Source organism: Erythrolamprus reginae, chromosome 1, assembly GCF_031021105.1.
Source record: "Erythrolamprus reginae isolate rEryReg1 chromosome 1, rEryReg1.hap1, whole genome shotgun sequence".
Lineage (NCBI taxonomy): Eukaryota > Metazoa > Chordata > Lepidosauria > Squamata > Dipsadidae > Erythrolamprus > Erythrolamprus reginae.
The window spans coordinates 109,467,698-109,492,160 of record NC_091950.1 but is presented as its reverse complement, the minus strand read 5'-3'; the positions used below and the strand labels follow the sequence as shown (position 1 = coordinate 109,492,160).

The window sequence follows — 24,463 nt, the reverse complement described above, 5'->3', positions numbered from 1 at the left end:
ACCTCCGGAACCATCTTCTACCGCACGAATCCCAGTGGCCGATAAGGTCCCACAGAGTTGGCCTTCTCTGGGTCCCATCGACCAAACAATGTCACTTGGCGGGCCCCAGGGGAAGAGCCTTCTCTGTGGTGGTCCCGGTCCTCTGGAATCAACTCCCCCCAGAGATTAGAACGGCCCCCACCCTCCTTGTCTTTCACAAGTTACTCAAGACCCACCTATATCACCAGGCATGGGGGAATTAAGAGATCTCCCCCAGGCTTTCTTATATTTTATGTTTGGTATGTATGTGTTGTATGGTTTTTAAATTGTTGGGTTTTTTTAATGTAATTTTATTATTAGATTTGTTCCATTGTTATACTGTTTTTATTGTTGTTGTGAGCCACCCCAAGTCTTCGGAGAGGGGCAGCATACAAATCTAATAAATTGAATTGAATTGAATTTTAAGTTAATAATTCAACCCACATAATGCTACCTGATTATTTCATTTTTTAGAAAAATATCCTAAAGTTGTCTAGTTTCTTTCTACTTCTGTTTTTATCTATCGAGGAACTTGCTTGCTTTCTATAAAAAGGGAGAGATTCATATTTAATAGTTTTATATTTCCAGAGTAATACCATTTCTCCTTCCTTCCTTCCTTCCTTCCTTCCTTCCCTCAATTCTCAGTCTTCCAATTCTCTCCCTGCTTCCCAACCTGATTTCCTCCCACTGGGGGTGGGAGAGGCTCCGCTGCAAATTCCCAAAGAAGGTTAAATTAACTTACGGGAAAGGTGGAGAGGGTGAGGCAAGAGCTCCGGTGTAGGCAGCGCTGTCAGCCGAGCAACAAGCATGACGCGACTGCCCATTTTACACTTTTTGCTTCTGCGTGCAAGTGGCGAGGCCGTCCGACTCCACCGCGCTGCTTTTGGAAACGCCGCACGGCTTTTGATTTTTGCCTGCACGCGCACAGGTGGACTGACCTCCGCGGGTCGGTCACAGACAGCGGGCGGGCCGCATCCAGCCCCCAGGCCACGTCTTGCCCATGTCTGAGCTAGAAGAATGACAGACTCAATGTTCAAGGCTCAAATAATGTTTTTTTACCACTGGTTTTTTACTCATCAAAATTCAATTGGTTCCATTTGCCAGTTTTTCACATAAAAAGGTAAATGAGGATGTTCAACCCAATAGTACTTTTGTACGAATATTGACCTTTATTTGTAATATCCAATGAAACAAATCTGCCACACTGAGGCACCTCTTAATAGTGAACAAGGCTCCCCCCCCCCCAAATTACCAATATTAAATACAAAACTGTGTGTGTGTGTATTTGTAACACTAAACCACTAAACATGAAGTACAGCTTAAAGAAAGTGTACCTTGGAGTAGGATGAAATTAAATGAATATTTTATGGGGGGGTTGTTAATGAAGTAATGAGAATTGGTTACAGAAATCTACATGAAATGCATTGAACAAATACAAATTAGTTTTACATATCTTCATGAAATGTGTTAGTTGCACAGAAATGTCTGTTGACACAGATGTCTCTGTTGACATTAATGAACTTGCTTTTAAAAAATGGTAATCTGACTGCCTAGCAGATTGGCATGCTTGGTAGCAGAATTCTGTTTTGTTCTATTTTTAGAATGAAAGCTAGGCATTAGAGTTTTTAATTGTCCCATTTTTTTAAAAAAAAATACACACTTCTGTTCAAAAAAAGCTGGAATCTGGCTATACTAAATTTCAAACTGATTTCTGATTAAAATTTGGGGAATATTTCAAATAGGAAGACATCTTTCCTATCTATAGAAGTACAAATAATCAACCTTACTTACATGTAGATACACATACACACACACACACACACACACACACACACACACACATATACATACATGAATATGTCTACAGTGCCTACACTTTCTTTTTAACATTCCAAAACTAAATTAAGAAGCTGCATAAGAATTTCCATGCATCAACTTCAGTTGTTGGTAGAACAAAATATTTGGTGGGTCATGTTCACTGTGCTAAAATATTATACAAATTTGGACAGAATGTAAGTGAAAGATAATAGTTGGTACATAACATTTAAATCTGCAGTATAAAATACACATACCCGGTTTTAATAAACAGACAGGGTCCCTACATACAGTATAGAGTGGAATTTCGGATAACGACCACAATCCATTCTGGAATGTTAACCGTTACCCGAAATGTTCATTATCCAAAACAATTTTCCCCATAAGAAATAAAGGAAATGAATTTAATTGGTTCTCAGACTCGCTATATTTCCTTTATTTCTTATGAGGAAAATTGATCCCTCACCCCCCCCCACACACACACACATTGTCCCTCACCCCCCCCTCTTCTTACCTTTTGTCTCTCTGCCTTTGTGGGGGCGAGGTGACCGGCGCTCCCAGGTAAGGAGGCAGGGACCGCAGGGTGGGGGGAGCGGGTGTGGATATCTGGCGGCATGGCACTCTTTCTAGCCCTGGCGGGAGTGGGAGGAGCAGCAGTGGCAAAACATTGAGCAGATGAACATGACATTCCCAGCACTGCTGCTCCTCAAAGGGAAGCCACCAAAGCCACCAAAGCAGTTGCTGCCACTGCAGCCACGGTCAAGTTGGGGAGGGAAGGGTGGCAGTGGCTGGGAGGGTCCGTGGTCTGATCCAGGTCTTGAAAAGTTTGCTTAAGACCAACGGGGCATCTTGGATGGGGCTCACAAGCACCAATGCTGGCCGAGAAAACCTTCGCTGAGACTTTGGCCCTGGCTGAGGTTCTTGGAACTGGCCGAGGAGACATTGCAAAGATGCCAGACTCGGCTGCAGCCAAGGGCTCAAAGCCTCTAACCACTCCTCTCTTGTCACCCCCAGTTACTGACAGCCTCTGGCTCCTGCCTTTGACCAATCCACAGACGCTTCTGCCCTCCCCCACCCAGCAGTGGCTGCGGTGGTCTCTTCTTGTCTGCCGCAAGCTGAGGGGCCCTTCAGCAGCCATCCTCCAGAACACCCGGCACCTCCAGCCAGTTTCTGGGAAGTTGGAAGGTAAAGAGAGAGGGTGGAAGTGAGGGGAAATGGACATGGCTGTTCGGTATCCAAATTTTTGTTTGGTATCCGGAGCAAATATTTCACGAAATTTTTGGTCGTTATCTGAAATGTTTGCTATCCAAGGCATTCGGTAACCGAGGTTCCACTGCATTAATACATTTTATAAAAATGACACTGGATCTCATTGAATATGCATTTAAGGTAGGGTTATAAAGGGAGCATATTGCATCATGATCTTGCTCCAAAATAAATTCGGGGAAGATATCTGTTATTACCTTACCTATTTTCCATTTTAATTCTTTTATTAGTAGGATATTGTTATCCTAATAATTATTTTATAATTTTATTAGGATAAGAGAAATTGTTCAAAACATGATGTTGAATATTTTCAATCATCATTATCATCATCATCATCCGATTATATCTAATGGACTTTTTTGTTATTGTTATTGTTGATAAAACTTCCTACATCAGCAGTACTAGAAAAGGGGGAAATTCTGTTCCTCCATAGAAACTTTTCCAAAAAAACTGAAGATAATGTTCAGAATATATTTTGTGAGAGGAGTGTGGTAAGAGTAGAGTAAATTGTCATTGGACAACTACTGTTATAAATATGGTACATTAACAAGTGACCATTACTCAGAAATGTAATAGATAAAGTAAGTCATATAGTAAAAAGTACCAAGAAAACAGAATTCAGATAAAAAATAAACTGTTTCCAATTCATTATTTCCTTTCATGTATTTTATAAGGAACACACATAATCTAGACATTAATCATTATCCATTTATTATGTAAAATCTGGGGAGGAAATAATATGTGACTGTTAATATCTCTACCATATTCTTCTTCATTATGTCTAATATTAATATAAAAATGGCTTAATGGTTCTATGTATTTTTCAATAATGTGCATTCTGTATTATTTTCAAATTTGAAAATAATTTATGAGTATTTTATGGTTGAGTTATTCAAATACTGTAATGTAAATCTTATTTCTTGTTACAGATGATAATGCTAAACTGTGATGAATCATTTAGTTCTAATTACTCCTAACCTGAATAGGATGGCTGTCCCAAAGATGTTTTTTCAAAAAGCAATTTAACTTTCTTGGTGGCCCTACCTCCAATTACAATCAAGACACAAAAAGGACATAAAAGGGACTTGTACTGACATTGAATCTAAACAATTGGACAAATGTCTGATGGGCCCAAAAGAAAAACTAATCTCTAAATTGTGTAACTATTTACTAGAATTTGATAAAATGGAAGGAATAGTAAAGGAACAGATGATTGCATGGGCAAGGACCATTGGTCACAACATTCACTTGGCTGACTGAGAGCAAATTTGGAACACGAATGATAAAATAACAAAATCAGTAGCTTATAAGGAAAATTATTACAAAATGTTTTATCAGTGGCACTTAGTCCCAATGGGATTGGCTAAGATATATCGAAATTCAAATCAGGCTTGTTGGAAGTGCAAAATGAATTAGGCACCTTATTTCACATGTGATGGACGTGTCCTGAAGTGAAAAGGTATTGGAGTCCCAATAGAATTTTATCAAATGTAACAGTTTTTTGGAATCCTTGTCTTTCTCTATCTTCTTTATATTTAGATCTAATTTGGTAGTATTGGATCCAGTCCATTTTAATCCCTTTATCCTGCAGGTCTAATTTAGAAATTAATATATTATTTTCATCTAGTAATTGATCATATGTTATCTTATTTTTTTAAATCATTATTTTGGGGTATGTTATGGCCTCGTTTGGCGAGATCCATCTTGGCATCTGCAGGTATTGGGATTTTTGCACTGTTTGCCACGTTTCTATTAGACTTTTTCTCATGAAATGTTGCTTAAAATGTGTAAATGATTTGCTCTTTTTCCCAAATAAATATGAATGCCATCCGAATTCGAGGTTGAAGCCTTCTAAGGCTAATATTCTTTTATCCCTGAGGGTAATCCATTCTCTAATCCAGTTCAATGATGCGGCTCTGTAGTATAGTTTCCAATCCGGAACTCCCATCCCTCCTCTATTCTTGTGGTCTTGTAGATGTTTGTATTTTAATCTGGCTTTTTTTGGTCCAGATGAATTGGTGTCAGTTTCTTTAAAGAATCGAAAAATTTCTTAGGTATTTTTATTGGTATTTTTTGATTAAAAAAAAGGATCTTAGGAAGCACGTTCATTTTTATCACTGCAATTTTGCCCAAAAATGAAAGTTGGAGTTTGGCCCATTTATCTAAGTTTGTTTTTGTTGTTTGCAGAAATTTTTCGTAATTATCTTTGAATATAGTACTACATGTATTAAAAGGAAGATTTTCCTTTGCAAATCAGACATAAGCTGCACATAAAATATACTACTCCTTGAGTAGTTCTAATTGTAAATAATGATATCAAATATGTAATATATAAAGCAGAATGCTTTATTTCTCCTTTTTTTTTACTTTCCTATTCTCTTTTTCTCTCTCTTTACCTCCCCTCTTTTCTTTTCTTTTCCGTTCTTTTTGTGTATATATTATGTTTTTGTTGTGCAATTTTAATGGAAATATTCAATAAAACTTTTTTTTAAAAAAAAAGAAATTAAAAAAAAAGAAAAAAAGAAAAGGTATTGGAGGAAAATACATAATTGGCTGTGAGATATAACAAGAAGAACAATCGAATATACCCCTGAATTTCTCTTATTAGGAATAATCAGAAGGCAATACTCAATACTGTTGTGAGCCGCCCCGAGTCTTTGGAGAGGGGCAGCATACAAATCTAATAAATTGAATTGAAATTGAATTGAATATCCAAAAAATATTAAATACCTGTACTTAACATTACATATTGTGATAGTGGCGAGGATTGCTTATACACAACATTGAAAGGGCACCCAAGTGCCTCCAGATAATGCAATAATGAACCAAGATGGACAGATTAACTATTGAATTGTAAGGACAAAAGGACTTGGAATACTATGATATATAGACAAAATGATATGATTGAACCAAAAAATAAGAAAATTTAGAAGACAATGTGGGACAAGGATGCAAGATTCCATAAATATGAATAAGCAATGTGCAAATTATGTAAACTTAATAACAATTTATGCATATGAGTGTAGATCTGTGTAGAAATTATGTTTAAAATGAAAAAAGTAATAAAGATTTTTTTTTTCAAAAAAGCAATTAGACCTTATTTGTTTTTACTTGAAGACATTTTGGTCTCAAGAAACTTTCTCAGTTCTGAGAATCTCCATAGATATGAATTGGATAGAGGGTTTTTTTCAGTTGTGTCTAGAATAGGTCAGTTGTTGAATAAAGGAATGAGCTAAAATCTTATTTGCATCAGTCTACGTTCATGTTACACATGCAGTACTTGTCATTTTTTCCAATACTGTTATTTATATTAGATACCTTCTGAGTAATATTAGATTTATATTAAATACCCTCTGAGCAACATGTAGCACAAACTTAATAATCATGCTCTGTATGTATTATTACAATAATTATTATCATTATTCCATTGCCTTGCATATAACTACTACTGCACTGGAGACAAATTTATTGTGTTCATAGTCAGATTTGGCCAGATAAACTGTTCAATTCAATTAATTTTCTATATAATAATTTATTTAGCATATGGATAAACACATTATTGGACTTGCAACATTTCACCTAGATTTTTAATCTGTATAATAATATTTTATAGAAAGAAAAAAAAGGGTGTAAAATGGCAGTCTGGACTCATTTTTGAAGAATTTAGATCCTTTTGTGTTAACAGAGAAGCATTTACTAAATTGGATCAGAAGATTTAAAAGACTTTATTTTAAAAAAACTACCTTTTTAGGACTGAAAAGAAATGACAGTACTAACTGCATTTGTGCTAGAGAACTGACAAAAGAGGAGTAATTATCTACAGACAAGCATGGTATGTTACACTGCTGGTTTCAATTTTCTGATTGCAGGCATCTCTTGGCATAAAACGTTGAAGGATAAAGTGCCATTCTACAATTGCTTTTGACTTCTACAACAACAGTTTCACCTAAATTAAATCATGTGGATTGAAGTAGACCCAGAGACAGGGTTTGAGCAATCGGTACTTTTATTCAGCTCAGAGAATAAGTGACAGCTCAGCAAGGTAAAGTGACAATTCAGCGAGTACCGACTGGCTCTGCAGGGAGAAGCCGCTTCTTTTATACTTTTGCGGTTCCCGCCAAAGCGAGAGCCGGCCGCGTCTGAGCCAATCAGGAGCGACTTCCTGCTTGGGCTCAGACGGCGCTGGAAAAGAGGAACAAACTATTTACAGCGTTACAAGGTAGCCATTTCAGGATACAACATGGATGTTCTTGGCTATTGTACTATGACTAAACAGAAGATGTATGTCTTGGTAACAGAAAATAACCCAATCATACTCACACATCCTGCATAACTTAGATTTCATTACTTTATGAATAAATTGTAGAATAGTGGTTTTCAGTTTTTGGTTGGGGGCTTCTAGACCTTTTTTAATCATTACATCTCCCTTTAGTGTAACTTAAATATATACCCCTCCTCTAAAAAAGATCAAAACCCAAAGTGAACTAAATAATGAAAATAATACAATGAAACTTTGGGGAAATTCTGGGATTCATTGTAGAAATGTAATTAGAAGGTTCACACTTATCATTGTTGTGGTTGGCTCTGGCCCAGCTCCTGCCCCAGGGAATGGGGAGGTGGATTCAGAGGAAACTTCAACGTGTCACATGCCTGTGTTATTGCCGACAGAATCAGTTCAGAGTTTAGTTTCCTCGGACGAAGAAGAAGGTGGGAGTGACTCGGCAGAGGAGGGCTTGGCACATAATCAAGGCAGTCATTCTCCCTTATCTTCTATTGATTCAGATGATGACATTTAGGACCCACGCAAGCGCAGAATTATGCATAGAAGAGACCAAGTAAGAACATATTACAGGAAATAAGGGAGGCCACCTGTGTTTGGGTGGGGCTCCAGTAATTAGGGCTGCTGCTATAAATAGCAGCATGTGGGTTTGGCCATTGTGGAAGAATACCTGATTGCAGTCGTCAGGAATCTTGTGTGCTGGACTTTGTTGCTTTTTCACACCTTTGAAACCAAAGCAGAGCAATGTGTATGTGTGTCTCACTTCATTGGAAGAAGAAGGGGTGTAAAGTTTCTTCACAGCTTCTGGCTAAGTACTTAATGACTGCTTAGGGGAAATTGCACAGGCTACCTGGTTGTTTTGGGAAGAGTGCTCTTTGTAATACAAAAAGAGTGCTTTGTTTATTTTGAATTTTGTGATAAAGAACATTGTTTTTAATTTTCAAACGTGTGTGTGTCTGAAATTTGTACCCTTGAATTTTCGGGAGGCTCCTATCAGAGAGCCCGGCAGAACAATCATGGACTCTGAATTTACCGAAGAGAGGAACAATTCACAGTTTGGAAAACCCTGGTCCAGAGAAAAATATGTAGCTTACCAAATATTTTATATGAAGAAAGTTTATTTACTATTATTGCTATTTGAAAGGTAGCCACTGGAAAAGTTTCCCATTTAGGTATGTGAAATTCAAACACAAATGATGGGTTAGATATGTTAGTGATCATCTGACAAAAATCTAAAGTCACCTTTCCTTGGAATAAAAAGAAATAGAAATGTCCAGGCTGACTTGTTCCTTTATTCATTATGACATAGCAACCAAAGGGGAGTGACATCTACAACCCACAGGAGATCTAACCACAAAACTAAAATCTGAACTGCTGGAAGACCCCAAGTTCTGGGACAACCAACACATCTCTGGTTGGTTGGGCAAAAAAAACAATTAAGCAGTTCTATCATACAGGCCATTTCAAAGCTGATATGATTAAATAATCTCAGTGTAATGCTTCAGACAAATTGAGTTATAAGCAGAGAATCTTCTTATATTTTCATTTGATTTAAAACCAGAATGAGAGTATTTTTCAATTGAAATGATTAATGCAGAAGTGAAAAAATATGTTAATGTGATCCGATTTTCTCAATCACTCAGTTTCCAAGTAAGAATATAATTAAAATTATTACCAATTAAATGTCTAACTAAGCAGAATGGAGCGTTAGTTTAAGGAATAAAAATGTATAAAGAACTCATTAATTCTGCATTATTGACTAAGAACATTTAATTCTAAATGAGAATTTAATATTTCTGTTCACGATCTTCCAAGAAAAGATGATCCATTGAACACATCCATTACATTATAAGCATAATCCAACAAGGCTTTTTAAGAACATAGATTAAGTGCATAAGCAGAACTGTTGCTTTTATTTTTACATTAAAGGGGTAAATAATAATAACCTACTGACCTTTGAAAACAACAATTCCAATGTAGTCAATCAGAAACCATTTGCCCCTAAGAGTGTTTTAACTAATCATCTAATGTAAATGCTACATCTCTTTTCTATTAAACATAGGTAAAAGAATAACATATATTAACAAGGGAGATCTGAACAGAAAAAAGAAGCTACCCTGAACATCTAAAGAATCAGTTCTCAACAAATGAACCAGCTAACATGTGGAAAACACTTAAAAATATCACTGATTATGCTAAACCTCCTTTCCAGACTGAAGGAAATCAACACCTGGCAGATGACCTGAATATGTGTTATTGTGGGTTTGAAAGGAAACTGCAGCCATCTATCTCCACAAGCACCATCTCACCAACAACAGCCAAGCCTCCTACAGCTAATTCACAACCCTTGTAATTACAGAATACCTGGCCGGTGCTTCACTCTCCGGCCCGTTTTGTTGCAGGGCCAGGGAGACATGGCCCTCCGGCGTAGCCGCCATCTTGGGGGGCCGAGATCTCGCGAGATTTCATGAGATCTTGGCCATTTTCTGATGCATCGGCCATGGCCGATGACATCGTCGGGGGCGGAGCCTGCCAACCCTATAAAAAGGGCTGTGCAGGCTTGGGGCCTCCTTTTTGCCCCACGACGACAGAGCAAACACCCACCCACCCTCCCTATCTTTCAGTGTGCCACTGTGGGTCGCCCTTAGGGAGCCGAATAGGAATTTTTGGCAGTCTCTGTATTTTCTGTGACCGTTTTTTCGCCTTTTCCATACTGTGGTGACGGACATGTGGTTAGGGGGTGCTTTGTACCCTGCTTAGGCTAATTGGCTTACCTTTGGTCATTTGGGTAGGCAAGTTAGGGGCGGAAAACTGGGTGGTGTTTAGCAACTGCGTGTTCTCCATTTGGCATCTTTGGGGATGATTGACAGGTTCTCTCCAAAGGCTCATGGTGACTAGCCGACCTGAGCAATTGGGGGGAACCTGTCTTTGGGTCCCGCCCATTTCTTTCCCTTTGTATGGGTTAGACGGCGAGACCTCCCACATGCAGGTGCATGGCAGAGATCCAGGTGAGGGCGGGGCCCTTCACCTGGGTCAGCATAGAGCTATGCCCATAAGTTGCCCCGGAAGTTTTTCTGACGTCATTTTCTGCCCCGGAAGCAATTGTTCGACCCTGCAATTGTTAACCCTTGTTTAGGGTTATTGTTAAATTTATGCTAATTTAATGAATAAATTATGCAAATTTAATTAATAAAAATGACCCATTTTAAATCCAGCTCTTTGTGTCCGTGCAAAAGGAAATGCAAAACCTATTTATTTATTTAATTTCTATGCCGCCAAATCCCGAAAGACTCAGGGCTGCTATTTCACAGACAAAAGCCAGGAAAAGCATCAGGCCCAGACAAGATAACTCCTTCTTGCTTAAAAGTCTGTGCTGACCATTTGGCCCCTATCTTCACCCAAATATTCAATAAATCACTAGAGATGTGCTATGTTTCTTCTTGCTTCAAACTCTTTACTATCATCCCAGTGCCAAAGAAGCCCACCATCATGGAATTATTACAGACTAGTTGTGCCAACATCTGTAGTTATGAAAACCTTTGCAAGGCTAGTGCTGTCCCACTTAAAAACCATCACGGACCCGCTGTGAGACCCCTACAATTTGCATACCAAGCAAATAAATTAACAGATGATGCTGTTAAAATGGCTCTGTATTACATCCTATAACACCAAGACCCACACAAGGGTCCTCTTTGTAGACTTTAGTTCAGCATTCAACACCATAATTTCAGACACTCTTCTAACTAAGCTAAACCAGATCGCAGTACCTGAACACACTTGTAAATGGACCATAAGCTTCCTAACCCACAAGAAGAATCAGGTGAGGCTAAGCACATCCAATCATATCAGATCCCTGTACAATTAGCACAGGGCCCTTCCAAGACTGTGTGTTCTCTCCACTTCTCTCTATATACCAATGACTTCATCTCTAATGATACATCTGTTAAACTATTGAAGATTACAGGTAACACAACAGCGATCAGTCTCATTTGAGACAATGATGAATCCACATACAGATGAACATAAGAACATAAGAAGAGCCATGCTGAATCAGGCCAAAGCCCATAGAGTCCAGCATTCTGTGTCACACAGTGGCCCACTGTGGATCTTGAGCAGAAAGAGAAGGCAAGACGTTTCCCCTGACCCCCAACAAAGGGGGTTGAGGCAGGCAGGATTCAAGGGGATCCTGCCTGCCTCAACCAACATAGAGGCGGCACGTGGGCATCCGTTTCAATAACCAACAATACACTTGGTATCCATGAATCTGTCTAATCCTGCCTTGAAGCTATTATGGTTGACAGCTGTCATGACCTTAACTTTACTTATGCAGGAAAACTTTTGTGTTAAATTCTTACCCCAAAAAACCATGTTGGATAACATTCCAGTATCCACATTAGACTTCTGCTCACAATGCTTACAAATTACCACAGTTTCTGATGCATAGGCATCAATGTTTAATGGCTTATCTTTAACTTTTATTTCTCACTATGGATAACATTAGAATTGGGCAATAAAGCATTAAAGTCAATGTGAAGGCTTTGCTTGACTTTAATGGAGACTAAATTAATATGGTCATTCAGCTAGTATCAAACAAAAGATAAACATCCAGTCACTAATTATTAGCATAGATAGTAATGGTAAGACTTCAGGATAGCCAACTATTCGTGACAGCACATAAATCTTAAAGCTTGGGTACATTTTCTAAATGAAGAGACATTATTGCAACATTGAGTGTTTTCAAAGATAAATCTTACCATGTTAGTTACAATCCGTTTCACTAGTTAACTGTTAAACATAAGAAATTATTGCAAGGTGGTCTCTTTTCACCTGAACCCCAACAAATGGTACTCAAGGGAATCCTGCTTGCCTCAACCAACATAGAGGCGGCACATGGACATCCGTTTCAATAACCTCCGATACACTTGGCATCCATGAATCTGTCTAATCCTGCCTTGAAGCTATCAAGGCTGACAGCTGTCATGACCTCTTCTGGAAGTGAATTCCATAAACCAAAAACCCTCTGGGTGAAGAAATATTTCCCTTGATTTGTCCTCACTTTCGTACCTATAGCTTTAGGGAGTGCCCCCTTGTCCTAGTATTGTGTGATAGAGAAAAGAAAATAATTTTTCTCTATCCACCTTTTCTATCCCATGCATTATTTTATACACTTTCAATCAAGTCACCCCTTAAACGCCATCTTTCAAGGCTGAAGAGACCAAGGCATTACAACCTGGTATCATAAGGGAGGTGCTTCATTTCCTTTATCATTCTTGTTGTCCTTTTTTCCACCTTTTTTGCACCTGGGACATTGAACAACTAGTCTTGTGGTATGACTGGAACAATTTGGAACTGAACACACTCAAAATTGTAGAAATGGTGGTAGACTTTAGGATAAACTTCTTAGTTCTTGGACACAAGATCTACTGAAACTATTGACTATAAGATACCAAACTGCTAAGACATTTTGAAGAAGACAGTGACAAACTACTTCTATATTGTTGCCAAGAAAAATACATAGAGATATATCTATGTCAGATATTGAGCTTAGCTTAAAAAATATTTCTCTCTTGCAGATAGCAAACTGTTATGGGGAGGATCTGATAGGCAATTAAAATCCTAGAACAAGCAATAATATATATTCTTATTATTGTTTTTGAAGAACATCTAGCATGGGTGAATGTCTGTGGAGCATATAAAGGATTTCAATTTTGAATAGGAATATCATTTCCCCCAAAAAACCATAGACCTTCAACAAAAACTTCATCAAATTCTAGTCAGGGAGAATTAAAAGATCTAGTGGAGGAGACACAGGATAGCAAATTTATCTATTATTTTTTATGCTATATAAAAATTAGCAGCAAACCTTTAATAGTAAAACAAGAAAATGTAAACACATCACTAGACACTGGTTAATCATATGAGGAAACATCCAATTTCCAATGATTTAAATGGTAGAAAAATGGGCTAATTTGTAGCTGTAGTTTCTTCTACAGCTACCATGTTTCCCTGAAAATAAGACATCATCCCAAAATAAGCCTTCCCTGAAAATATTTAAATACATGCGCAGCCAGTCCTCTGGTTAGGGTTAGGAAGACAAAGGTGGGGATCAAGTAAGGCAGCAAGAGAGCCCCATCTTGCTCCACATGCCCCAAAATAGCAATTCCCTAAAAATAAGGCCAAGCACTTATTTCGGAGTTCAGAAAATATAAGACAGGGTCTTATTTTCAGGGAACTATGGTACGGTTGGAGAGATTTATGCTTTAACTTTATGAAAGTATCTATTACACTGTGAGAAAATGCAGCATACAAGCAGATGGACAACAAACTAAAGTCATTTTTCCATAGTGACTTATAAAAAGTTCATAGCATCACCTGGCTACCATTGAAATGACAGAAAGCCTGTCTGCCTTACTATTATTTTGGCACAACAATAATTGAATGACTCTAGAAGATGCTATAAATCACGGGTGGAAAAAATGAGCAAAGACCACCAGCCTTAATACAGAAGCAGAAAACAGCAAATATTAAGAAAAGAGCTGTCTGAGCTCTTAAGAAAGTGTGGAAAACAATTACAATTGCTCTACACATTTCCTAGCAAGGCTGAAGTACAACAATTGGCCAAATCAAGAATTTATGTCCAATATCCCAACGTTGTTTCAATCTACTCTCCATCCCTCAAATCTAGCTTCTTCCAGTAACCAAGAAACCTTATGCACAACACCAGAAGTGATGCTGAAATATAATGGTAAATGACGTGAATGCTTAAGAACATAAGAAGCAAGTTCAGCTTGATTTTCACACTCAAAACAAAAAGAATTGAAAAACTATAAACCAGTGATGGCAAACATTTTTTTCCCATAGGTACCAAAAGCACACGTTCGTGCTCTTTTGCAAACACACCCATGCCCATACCCATAACTCAATGCCCCTATAGGCAAACTATTGGAAATTTACATAATGTTTCATCCACTGCTGGTTAGTATTTTTTGGCAATGAGTTACTTATTCCATCACATATCCAGAGAAAGTTTTCTTCAATTCACCTTTCATCACATTATATCCTATTAAAATGATCAAACATCTGTCTTAATATTTCTAGAGGGATTCCCCTTTAACTTAGACCAATTAATTTCAAATGTAAATCCTTTTTAAAAAGTACAAACTAGTTATAAAAATCAACCTTCTCAGAAACTACTTGCCATAATTGTTAGCTGCAAATGGTATACTAATCAAAGTGCTAAAAAGTTCCCTTCCACCAAAAGTGCAAATGAAATGCAGTGAAACTTTAAGCCAAAGCCCTTAAATTCTTGCCAGGTTACACAAAATTCAAGAAAAAAGATTCCCTAGCTTTATTTTGCAGGCCTCAAAGAAAATACACGTGAATAAATTAAGTTTAACAAATACAAGTAGCTGAAGAAAATAAATATGCAGTCAATCTGAATCTTTATTGAGCTGTTGCCAAAATGGTTTACAGTCTTTTATCGATTTGAAAAGAATTCTTGCAACATTAATAGAGCAATTTCTGACTTACAATTCCTATGGAATATACTTTTTATGCTATAATTTGAGGCTTGTGAGTCATAAGTCGCGTGGTAATGGTCATTTTCATTTCAAAAAGATATGAAAAAACTATATATTTACAGATCTTCATTATTCAAAAGAATGGGAAATAACAGCTTTATGGCAGTTCCTATTATTCTGATCCCCCCCCTTACTTCTTTCTACCAAACAAAAGCTCTTCTTTTCTTATTCCACAGTCCATTTTAACTTTAATTTAAAATTTTATTTAAATTTAAAATGAATCAAGAAAATGCAAATTCGTTTATATTATAAACTCCATAGCCAGATCCAACCCCTACCATAACAAACTTAGATTATGTCCTGACCTACCTATGCTATAACATATCCACTCCCATGAACTCTGCACAGAAGAGTTGCACAAAAGATACCACAGAACTCTGCACAAAGGACACCAAGACCAAGGTGATAAGGGCTTATACATTGATTAGGCGCTGACTATATCAAAAGTAAGACCTGCAATCCATCCCCCAATATGAATCCCCTATCCATATCCATCCCCTTGCAATCAATTCCCCAATCCACCATCATTCAAAGGTAGGTAAGCATGCCCCCTAAATGCAATCTAGTTACTAAATGCAATCTAGTTAATGCAAGAAGCATTGCAAACAAAATCCCCGAACTCCTCCTCTTATTACGTACTGCTACGTTTAACATTATATTTGTCTGTGAAACATGGCTAATTGTATCCCTCCCTGATTCCATTATTACAGTAAGAGACTATCATGTTTATCAGTCTGATCGTGAAACCCGCAGAGGAGGTACAGTAGCTATCTTCTAAAAGTCATTAAAGATAAAAAAAATATTCAAGTTACACATGAACTAGCTCTCCCTGAAACCATAGTCTATGAACTGTCCTTAAATACCACATGTCGCTTCCTACTATGTTACAGAGTCCGTGATTACAATCTCACACACGTGAATAAGTTAACTTCAGTACTAATATGGGCAGCCTCCTGTTCATACCCTCTAATCTTTCTTGGTGACCTCAATCCAACTGTTATTGGACCCTAAACAAATATTCATATTCATTACATTCATTACAACTGAACTCATCTGTTTAACTTTATAAATGCTGTTACCAATCTTGGACTAGATCAACCTGTAACAAATAACACTAGACTCAGCAACTGATTCAACCTCATCTTCTGCACCAGTTTACACTCAATTTATGAAATACAAATTTCCAACAGTGACCACAGCATGATTGACTTTTGTCTCAATATATGCCCTTACAAAAATCATCAAAATGATGGGATATCCAACTACAACTTCATAAAAGCCAACCATGATTTCATCGACACCAATCTCTCATCTCTTGAATGGCAAATTCAGTTCTCTGACTGTAACACTACAAAAGACCATTATAACATTTTCTTGCTCTAAGTTAAAAGATTTATTAAATTAAACATACCACTAATAATCACCAAAACCAGGGGGGGGGAAATTGCCCATATCGATAAGCTCCAATCCAAAACCCCCCAAAAAAACCTCTGGAGTAAAAACAAAACTTGCTACTTAGCAAACTTTAAAAGCTGCTACAAAAATATATGCTAGCAAATAAAGACTGAATGTACCAATTATCACATCAAAAAGAAAATCCTACACATAAAATCCAACTGCACCTTCTATACTTTTTGAACAACATACTTAAAGACTCTAGATCCATCCCACCCCTAAAAGGACCCAACAGTAAAAAAATAATAATAATGAAGCAGTTAAAGCCAACTTCTTTAACATATTCTTTGGCTCAGTCTTTGTAAACAGCAATGGGTCTTGCCCTGGTCGTACCTCAAATAATTACAATGACTAACATAAATAAATTTCATAGGAGATAATGTTGAAAAGGCACTATTCAACCTAGAACCATCTCTATATATCATACCTGATGGACTATTTGCATGCTTCTTAAAAATGCTTTCCACTGCTATAGCTAAACCTCTAAGCATAATCTTTGAAAAATATTTCAGGACCAACTCCCTACCCAAACTATGGTCACTAGCCATAGTCATCCCTATCTTCAAAAAGGGAGACTCCAGCCTAGTTTTTAAAAATTTCTATGCTGGGTCACCTGCACAGTCATGGAATCCATTACCCTCCACTTAGAGACAATCTATTCTCTAATAAACAATTTGGTTTCAGAAAAAAATTATCCTGTAATCTACAACTTCTACCCTGCAAAAACATATGGACTACAAAACTCGATTCGGGGCAAAGAAATAGACACAATTTACATAGACTTTGGTAAAGCCTTTGATTCAGTGGTACACAACAAACTATTTCTTAAACTAAAATCCTATGGCATCTCTGGACAGCTACGTAAATGGATAACTGTGTTCCTGTCAAACAGACAACAAATGGTCAAAATAGGGAGCACCTGTTAACAACAGTGTCCCCCAAGCATTCTAGTGCCAGAACTCTTTATAATGTACTCCACTTTCATTATCACCTAAGTGTAGTTTATAAAAGTATCTGCTACCTGTCAATGACTACTTCAGCTTCAACTACAACAATATATGAACACACAATAGATATAAACTTAAAGTGAACCCCTCCAAACTCGAATGCAGAAAATACAACTTCAGCAACAGAGTGGTCAATGCCTGGTATACACTATCCCTTAAACCTCAACATTTTAACCTTAGACAATCTACTGTTGACCTTACCCCATTCCTAAGAAGTCTGTAAGGGGCGTGCATAAGTGCATGAATGCCTACTGTCCCTGTCCTTATGTTTCTTTTTCCTTTTATTCATTTCATATATTCAAATTCTGTATATACTCATATGTATTATCTAATACAAGATTGACAAAATAAATAAATGAAATAAAACTTCTGATCAGCTAAGTGTCTCTTTGTCATCTCAGATATAGACAGAAAGAAAGAAGCTGAGGATCAATTTCAAAGACAGCATTTTTAAGAAATGAAAAGAAGAGATCCATGAAGATGAAATTCATAAATAAATATAAATAAATGGCACACAGTAAAGTGAATGCTTCTTCTGACAATATATAAAAAGTAGAAGACACAATGCTTCTAAGGAAAAAAAATCACTTTATAAGCAATTTATATTGGCTTTCCACTTTTGACTGGAATGTCTGATCACTCAAGCCAATTTCACATCTGTTTTTTCTTTCTCTTTCATACACAGTATTGTATAAAATAATACAGTGTGTTGCCAAATCTTATTCTGTAGCATGTCAGTCTAAAAGGACACTAATATCATTTTTGGTTAGTATATATCATAAATATTAACCTTCATTCTACTTGTAACACAGTCCTAAAATGTTCTCTTTGTCCCATTTCTAACAATAATATTGATAGTCATAAATTATATTTTAAATTATTTTAAATAGTTACTTAAAGCATCTATACATTTATTAGTATTATAAATTTTATTTAAGATTTTTACAGCAGAATTATTTGTATTTCATGCTGGTCAAAGACCATAATTGCACTTGGCTCAATTGCGCTTGGCTCAAATATCAGTTCACAGCAATATATCAATAATTATATAACCACAGCAGTTCAAACCTCTTATTAGACTTTAAATTATGCTAAATATTGGGATTGCTTAGATGCTCCGATCATGACTTAAATTATAATAATTTGGATATCCTCAAGCAGTTCAGTTGGTTTGAAATTAATGTCTGAAGATTAATCTCTGATCTGAAGCTAATGTCCAAACTGAGATCTTATACTTCTTTTGAACCAGCTTTTCTTCCAAGTTATTTTCCAATCTGCTCTTGCCAAGAATGAAAACTTTTGTTCCAGTGCAATAAAAAGAAAAAAAAAGTGCACAGAAATCTTTAGACAAGGAACCACATTAGGTGGCTCTTTGTTTTGATAGACAATCACATTAGCACAAATCTGGGCTACTGATGAGATTCACATGGGCCTTAATTAAAGTGACTAGATTTTAAGATTGGGAAATAGGGACACCATTGGGGGGGCCTAAAAAAGTTTAGCAAAAAAAATCTCTCTCTCTCTCTTCCCCCTCCTTTTCAATTTATTTCTCTCCTTACCTCCCTCTATCTCTCTCCCTTCCTTCATTACTTTCTTTCTCTTTCTCTCTCTCTCCCTCCCTTTCTTTGTCTCTTCCTCCCTTCCTCTTTTTTCTCTCCCTTTCTCTCTCTCTTCCTTCCTGCTTGTCTCTTTCTTTCTCCCTCCTTCCCTCCCTCCCCCTCTCTTTTTCTCTCTCTTCCTTCCTCTCCTTTTCTCTCTTCCTTCCTTCCTCTGTTTCTCTCTGTTTCTCTCTCCCTCTCTCTTTTCTCTCTCTCTCTTGCTCTCTCCCTCTTGCTCTCTCTTTCTCTTTCTCCCTTTCTCTATCTTTTTCTCTCTCTGTGTGTGTATCTTGCTCTCTCTCTCTCTCTCCCCATCAATTACAGAGCACACTCAGTCTCTCCACTTGCGGTGCCGGGGCGAAGCCCCGTCAGGTAGGAAAAACCCTGTGCCGAGATGGACCCATCTTTCTTTGCCAGATGAGCTGGTGCTTGGAAAAAGCAGATGGGTTTTCCCACCCGGCGCAAATGCTGCTCCGTCTGTCTGCCCACCCCCAAGCGGATGGGCTATCGGAGGTGGAGGGGGGCCAAGGCCTTCCCTTTCCTTCCCCTGCCTTTGCTGTCATGGCCAGTGAACCCTCCTGCCTGGGTGGCTCAGTCCCACTGAGGGAGTTGGCCACGGGAAGGTGTCGAGCCGGGGATGAGGAGTGAGCAAGAGTGGAAGAATGGGGAAGCAAGCAAATAAAAAGAAAAAAAGAAAGAAAAATAAAAAGTGGGGGAGAAAGGCGGGAAGGGGTTGCGGATGTGTTAATTGATGGCTGCAGGAGGCTGAGGGGGCGAAAAGCAAAAAGTTGCAAGACCGGAAGCTGAGCTTCCTTCTTCGAGGCTTCCAAGTTTTTTCCTGGCACTGGCGATAGAATCTGCTCAGGAAAAACTTGGAAGCCATGAAAAAGGAAGTTCAGCTTCCATGCTGCCCAAAATCAGCTAATGCGGAGGTCCAGCAATCTCCAGCCAGCAGCTTGTTTCAAAAAATCGGGACTTTTTAAAAATGCCCCGGGACGCGGGACAAATTGCTAAAAAGCATGACTGTCCCATGGAAAGCAGGATGTCTGGTCTCCTTAGTCTTAATGTTAAATCATTTTTTAAAAAAATGAAGACTTGCTCAATGATACTGTACCAGCTAGAATCAAAAGAAACATTGTGTACTCCAGGGAAACTATTAAACCATACACTAAATCTAGGTTTTAATTGGTGCTAGAATAGTACAACAGATGATAACCTGTGTGCTGCATACGCTTTAAAACCATACAGAATTTGTTTTAGTGCAACCAACTACCATATAATTGAGTACGATTGTACCAGATGCAAACAGTAAGCACATGTCTAACAGGGAACAAGGAGTTAGTCTTTGGAATCTAATTAAGACAATGAGGTGAGTGTTAATGATGCAGAGTTACTATATCAGTGGAATTTAACAAATAAATATGTGCCTTTCTGCATTTTCAGCCCAGTGCTAGCCCAGCATATATGCAATTTATAATACCAAATCTATTTATTTCAACATTTTTCCAAGAGTACATAAAGGGACACCTCAGATATAAAAACAAATTATTCAGAAAAACGTTTGGTAGGATTTAAATTTCCCAAGATATCGAATGAAGTCACACATGATTCTTATATCATTTTTCAAAAGGCATTGATTTGATTTCTCAAGCGTGCTATTTTTCCTATCAGCATAGTAAGCAGCATATTTGAAATCTGTATGACAAAGCTAAACAGGGCAGGAGATAGCGCTTTTGCATGTTAAGAAGCAAATCCACCACTTGGGAATTTCAGAATAAACTTTTCTCTGGATCATCTGCACTTTCTAAATAAATAAAAAAATCAAGTGTGGGTAATATTATCATTGCTGCCGTGAAGACTGAACTTTATAATGAGACACTCAGCATGGTCTTTGTTTTAGCTAAGTATTTCTCACTAGATTACAATCAAGTTACTTTAAGGAGCATATTATTTACCTTCACAATAGGCAGAGTCCCCTTGGACAGAAATATAACCACTTTTGCATTCGCAAGTAGCTCGTGTGTTCCAGTTTCTGCACTCTGAATTTTCACCACAACGGTGCCCTTGTGCACAGAAATTATGACCTGAAAAATGAAGTGCATTTACTTTTGAATAAATCTGAAAGGAATAAAAAGTTAGTTGTTAAATTATCATTTATGCAATTCATTTATTCATATTAAGACATCAGAAAATAGATACTAGTGATTAATGCACACATTTAACAGAGCACATAAAATTTCTTCCCCTGAGCGTGCCATTTATTTACAGTACAGTGTTCCCTCGATTTTCGCGGGTTTGAACTTCGCGAATAGCCTATACCACAGTTTTTAAAAAAATATTAATTAAAAAATACTTCACAGGTTTTTTTCAATACCATGGTTTTTCCCGCCCAATGACGTCATACGTCATCGCCAAACTAATAATTTTTGCAAATAAATAACAAATAATAATAATAATTGTTAATAAATAAATATGTTTATAAATATCAGGATCACTAAGTGTCTTATTCAATGGTGAGTACCAGTAATAATGGTTAGTAAATGGTTGTTAAGGGAATGGGAAATGGTAATTTAGGGATTTAAAGTGTTAAGAGATGGCTTGTGATACTGTCCATAGCCAAAAATGGTGTATTTACTTCCACATCTCTACTTCGCGGAAATTCGACTTTCACGGGCGGTCTTGGAACGCATCCCCCACGAAAATCAAGGGAACACTGTATATACTAACTTTATATGCCTGTCGGGAAAGCCAGCTCTTGGTAGCTTTTCGATGGGCCAGTAGGGTGGGAACAGTGGGAACATCAGGGGGGCAGTTGGTCCCATAGAGCCAGGGCAGCAACAGAAAAGGCCCTCCAGCATGGTCCCGCCAACCTATATTGTTTACATTTACATGTTTCCCACCTCTTTCTCTCTGCCTTACCCCACTCCATGGATACCCATGATGAAATAATGTAATATTGATGTTCTAAAACCTAAAATACAGTTAGAAATTTCCAAACAGTGAATCTTTTTGAAAAACACTATACTCTAGGCCTTTGACCTCTTCGAATATTACAGCTGAATCCTTCACATCACAATCAAGGTTGCAGTATAATTTTCCTATACTTGGCATTCCTTTGATGAGGGCATCCTTATATCTTTATTACAATTGCTTCCACTAGATTAAATTTTCCTTTAAGTTATTTGACTGTGCAATGACCCATTTATCATTTTAAGCTAATTATAACAGTAATCAAATTCCATGCTTCGGGGAATAGGCAGACAATCTTATTTCACATTGGTGAAGAATATTGTAACTGGTTATGCCCTTAGTCTCCTAAAGGAATCACTCAAATTAGATAAAGGTTAACATCCCTAAAATTGGAAGAATTTAACAATTTACTTCTTCTTCCAAGGTATTCCAATTGCAATTTTATTTATTTAATTTTTCCTGACAATTTTTCTTTATCAAGGCAGTGCTGATAACTCTCACTTTCTATTTGCCCTAGAATAATCTTGCGAGGTGGGCTGGGCTGACATCAAGTGAGTGAACCAAAATCACTCAACATTTATTTATTTATTTATTTGTTTATTTGTTTGTTTGTTTGTTTTCTATGCCGCCCTTCGCAGATTCAAGTCAGCTCATATCTTCAGAGAGGACTAGAACTCACAGTCTCCTGGTTTCTAGCTTGCCATTTTATTCACTACATCAAACTGGTACTATATAATGCTTAATCATTGATAAGACAGAAAGATTTATTTTCAAAGAAACAAGGAGTTTATTAGACACCTCACATATAATCCAATTGTTTGATGCCATATCAAATTTCCTTTGACCACCACAGATAGAGAACCATGCAAAAATGCTTAAATGATTATGATGATGACATCATGATTGTGGAGGAAAAAGAAAGTATGGATCATCGACATTGCAATCCCAGGAGACAGCAGAATTGAGGCGAAGCAGCTAGAAAAATTAGTAAAATACGAAGATCTGAAAATCGGGCTGCAACGATTCTGGCATAAACCAGTGAAAGTGGTCCCAGTGGTCTACTGGGCAGAGTACCAAAGGATCTCAGCGGACATTTGAAAACCATCGGAATTGACAAAATCTACACCTGTCAATTGCAAAAAGCAATTACTGGGATTGGCATACATAATTCGCCACTATATCACAGTCCTAGGTGCTTGGGAAGAACCCGACTGATGATGGAATACGAAATACAGCATAGTGATCTCACTTGCTGTGTTGTACTGATGATGATGATGATGATGATGATGATGATGATGATGATTAAATAATAATAATAATAACTGGAAGCTTCAGTCTGTCAGATTGCAAAATTTGGAGGATATTTTTAAAACTAAGATTCAGAATACCTATAATTATTTAGATTACTTAATTCCTCAAGCTAATTAAAATTTACATCATTAACTATCCTAAAATTTCTTCAGTCAAATCTTGCTTATGGGAAAAGATTGTAATAATACCGCACATGTTTTGAATGCTGAATATCATAGATTCAGTCTGGCACCCATAAAAACGTTTTTTTCTAAAATCCTAGAGAATGTTTCTTAGTTTGACTTATTCATCGTTATCACCCTAAAAATCATAGTAACTTTCAGTTCAGGCACTGCACTTTTTTCCCCCTTTCTCCATGTAATTGGGAAGAAAAGACAGAAGATTTGCTTTGGTTTAATTACTGTGTGAGGTATCATCTCAATAACAAACTGTGATTAACACCACAGTTTTAAAAAGCCATAAATCTGGCTTCGGGAGCTGTTTCACTGAAACTAACCATAGTTAAATCAGTGGTAAATGGAGATTGATTAAAAGAGAAAGCAAAGTCTTCTAAACTCTTATTCCCCTAGACAGTGGTACCTCATCTTACGAACGCCTCTTCTAACGAACTTTTCAAGATATGAACCCGGTGTTTAAGATTTTTTTGCCTCTTCTTCCGAACTATTTTCACCTTACGAACCCAAGCAGCTGCTGCTGGGATGAAGGGGTTTCTTTTTTTCCCCCTTTTTTGAAGAAAGAAAAGGGAGGGGATGCTTGGGGGAGGAAAAAAGTTTGCAGAGAACAACGTGCTTGCAAAGGAACTGAAAGGGTGTCTTTTTAAGAAAGAAAAGGGAGGAGGGAGGGGCAGCTTGGGGGAGGAAAATTTTTGCAGAGAACAACGTGCTTGCAAAGGAACTGAAAGGGTGTCTTTTTAAGAAAGAAAAGGGAGGGAGGGGCAGCTTGGGGGAGGAAAATTTTTGCAGAGAACAACGTGCTTGCAAAGGAACTGAAATGGTGTCTTTTGAAGAAAGAAAAGGGAGGGGCGCCCCCCTTGCCTTTCTTCCTTCCCACTCACCCTTTAGCCTAGCCTCGCTTTAGCTGCTCCTCCCTGCCCTCTGTTCGCCTCCCTTCTAAAGTTTGGGATTTTCCCGCCCCCTTTAGCTGCTCCTCCCTGCCCTCTGTTCG

General features: G+C 37.6%; 1 protein-coding gene across 1 annotated transcript in view; it reads right to left on the bottom strand.

The window, feature by feature from the left end:
• The window catches only part of NELL1 (neural EGFL like 1), a 478,454-nt gene that overhangs the window by 384,726 nt on the left and 69,265 nt on the right, over positions 1 to 24,463 (bottom strand). The window contains exon 8 of the mRNA XM_070761843.1: positions 20,974 to 21,102. Within this exon, the coding sequence (XP_070617944.1) occupies positions 20,974 to 21,102 (129 nt within the window). The remainder of the gene's footprint in view (positions 1 to 20,973; positions 21,103 to 24,463) is intronic.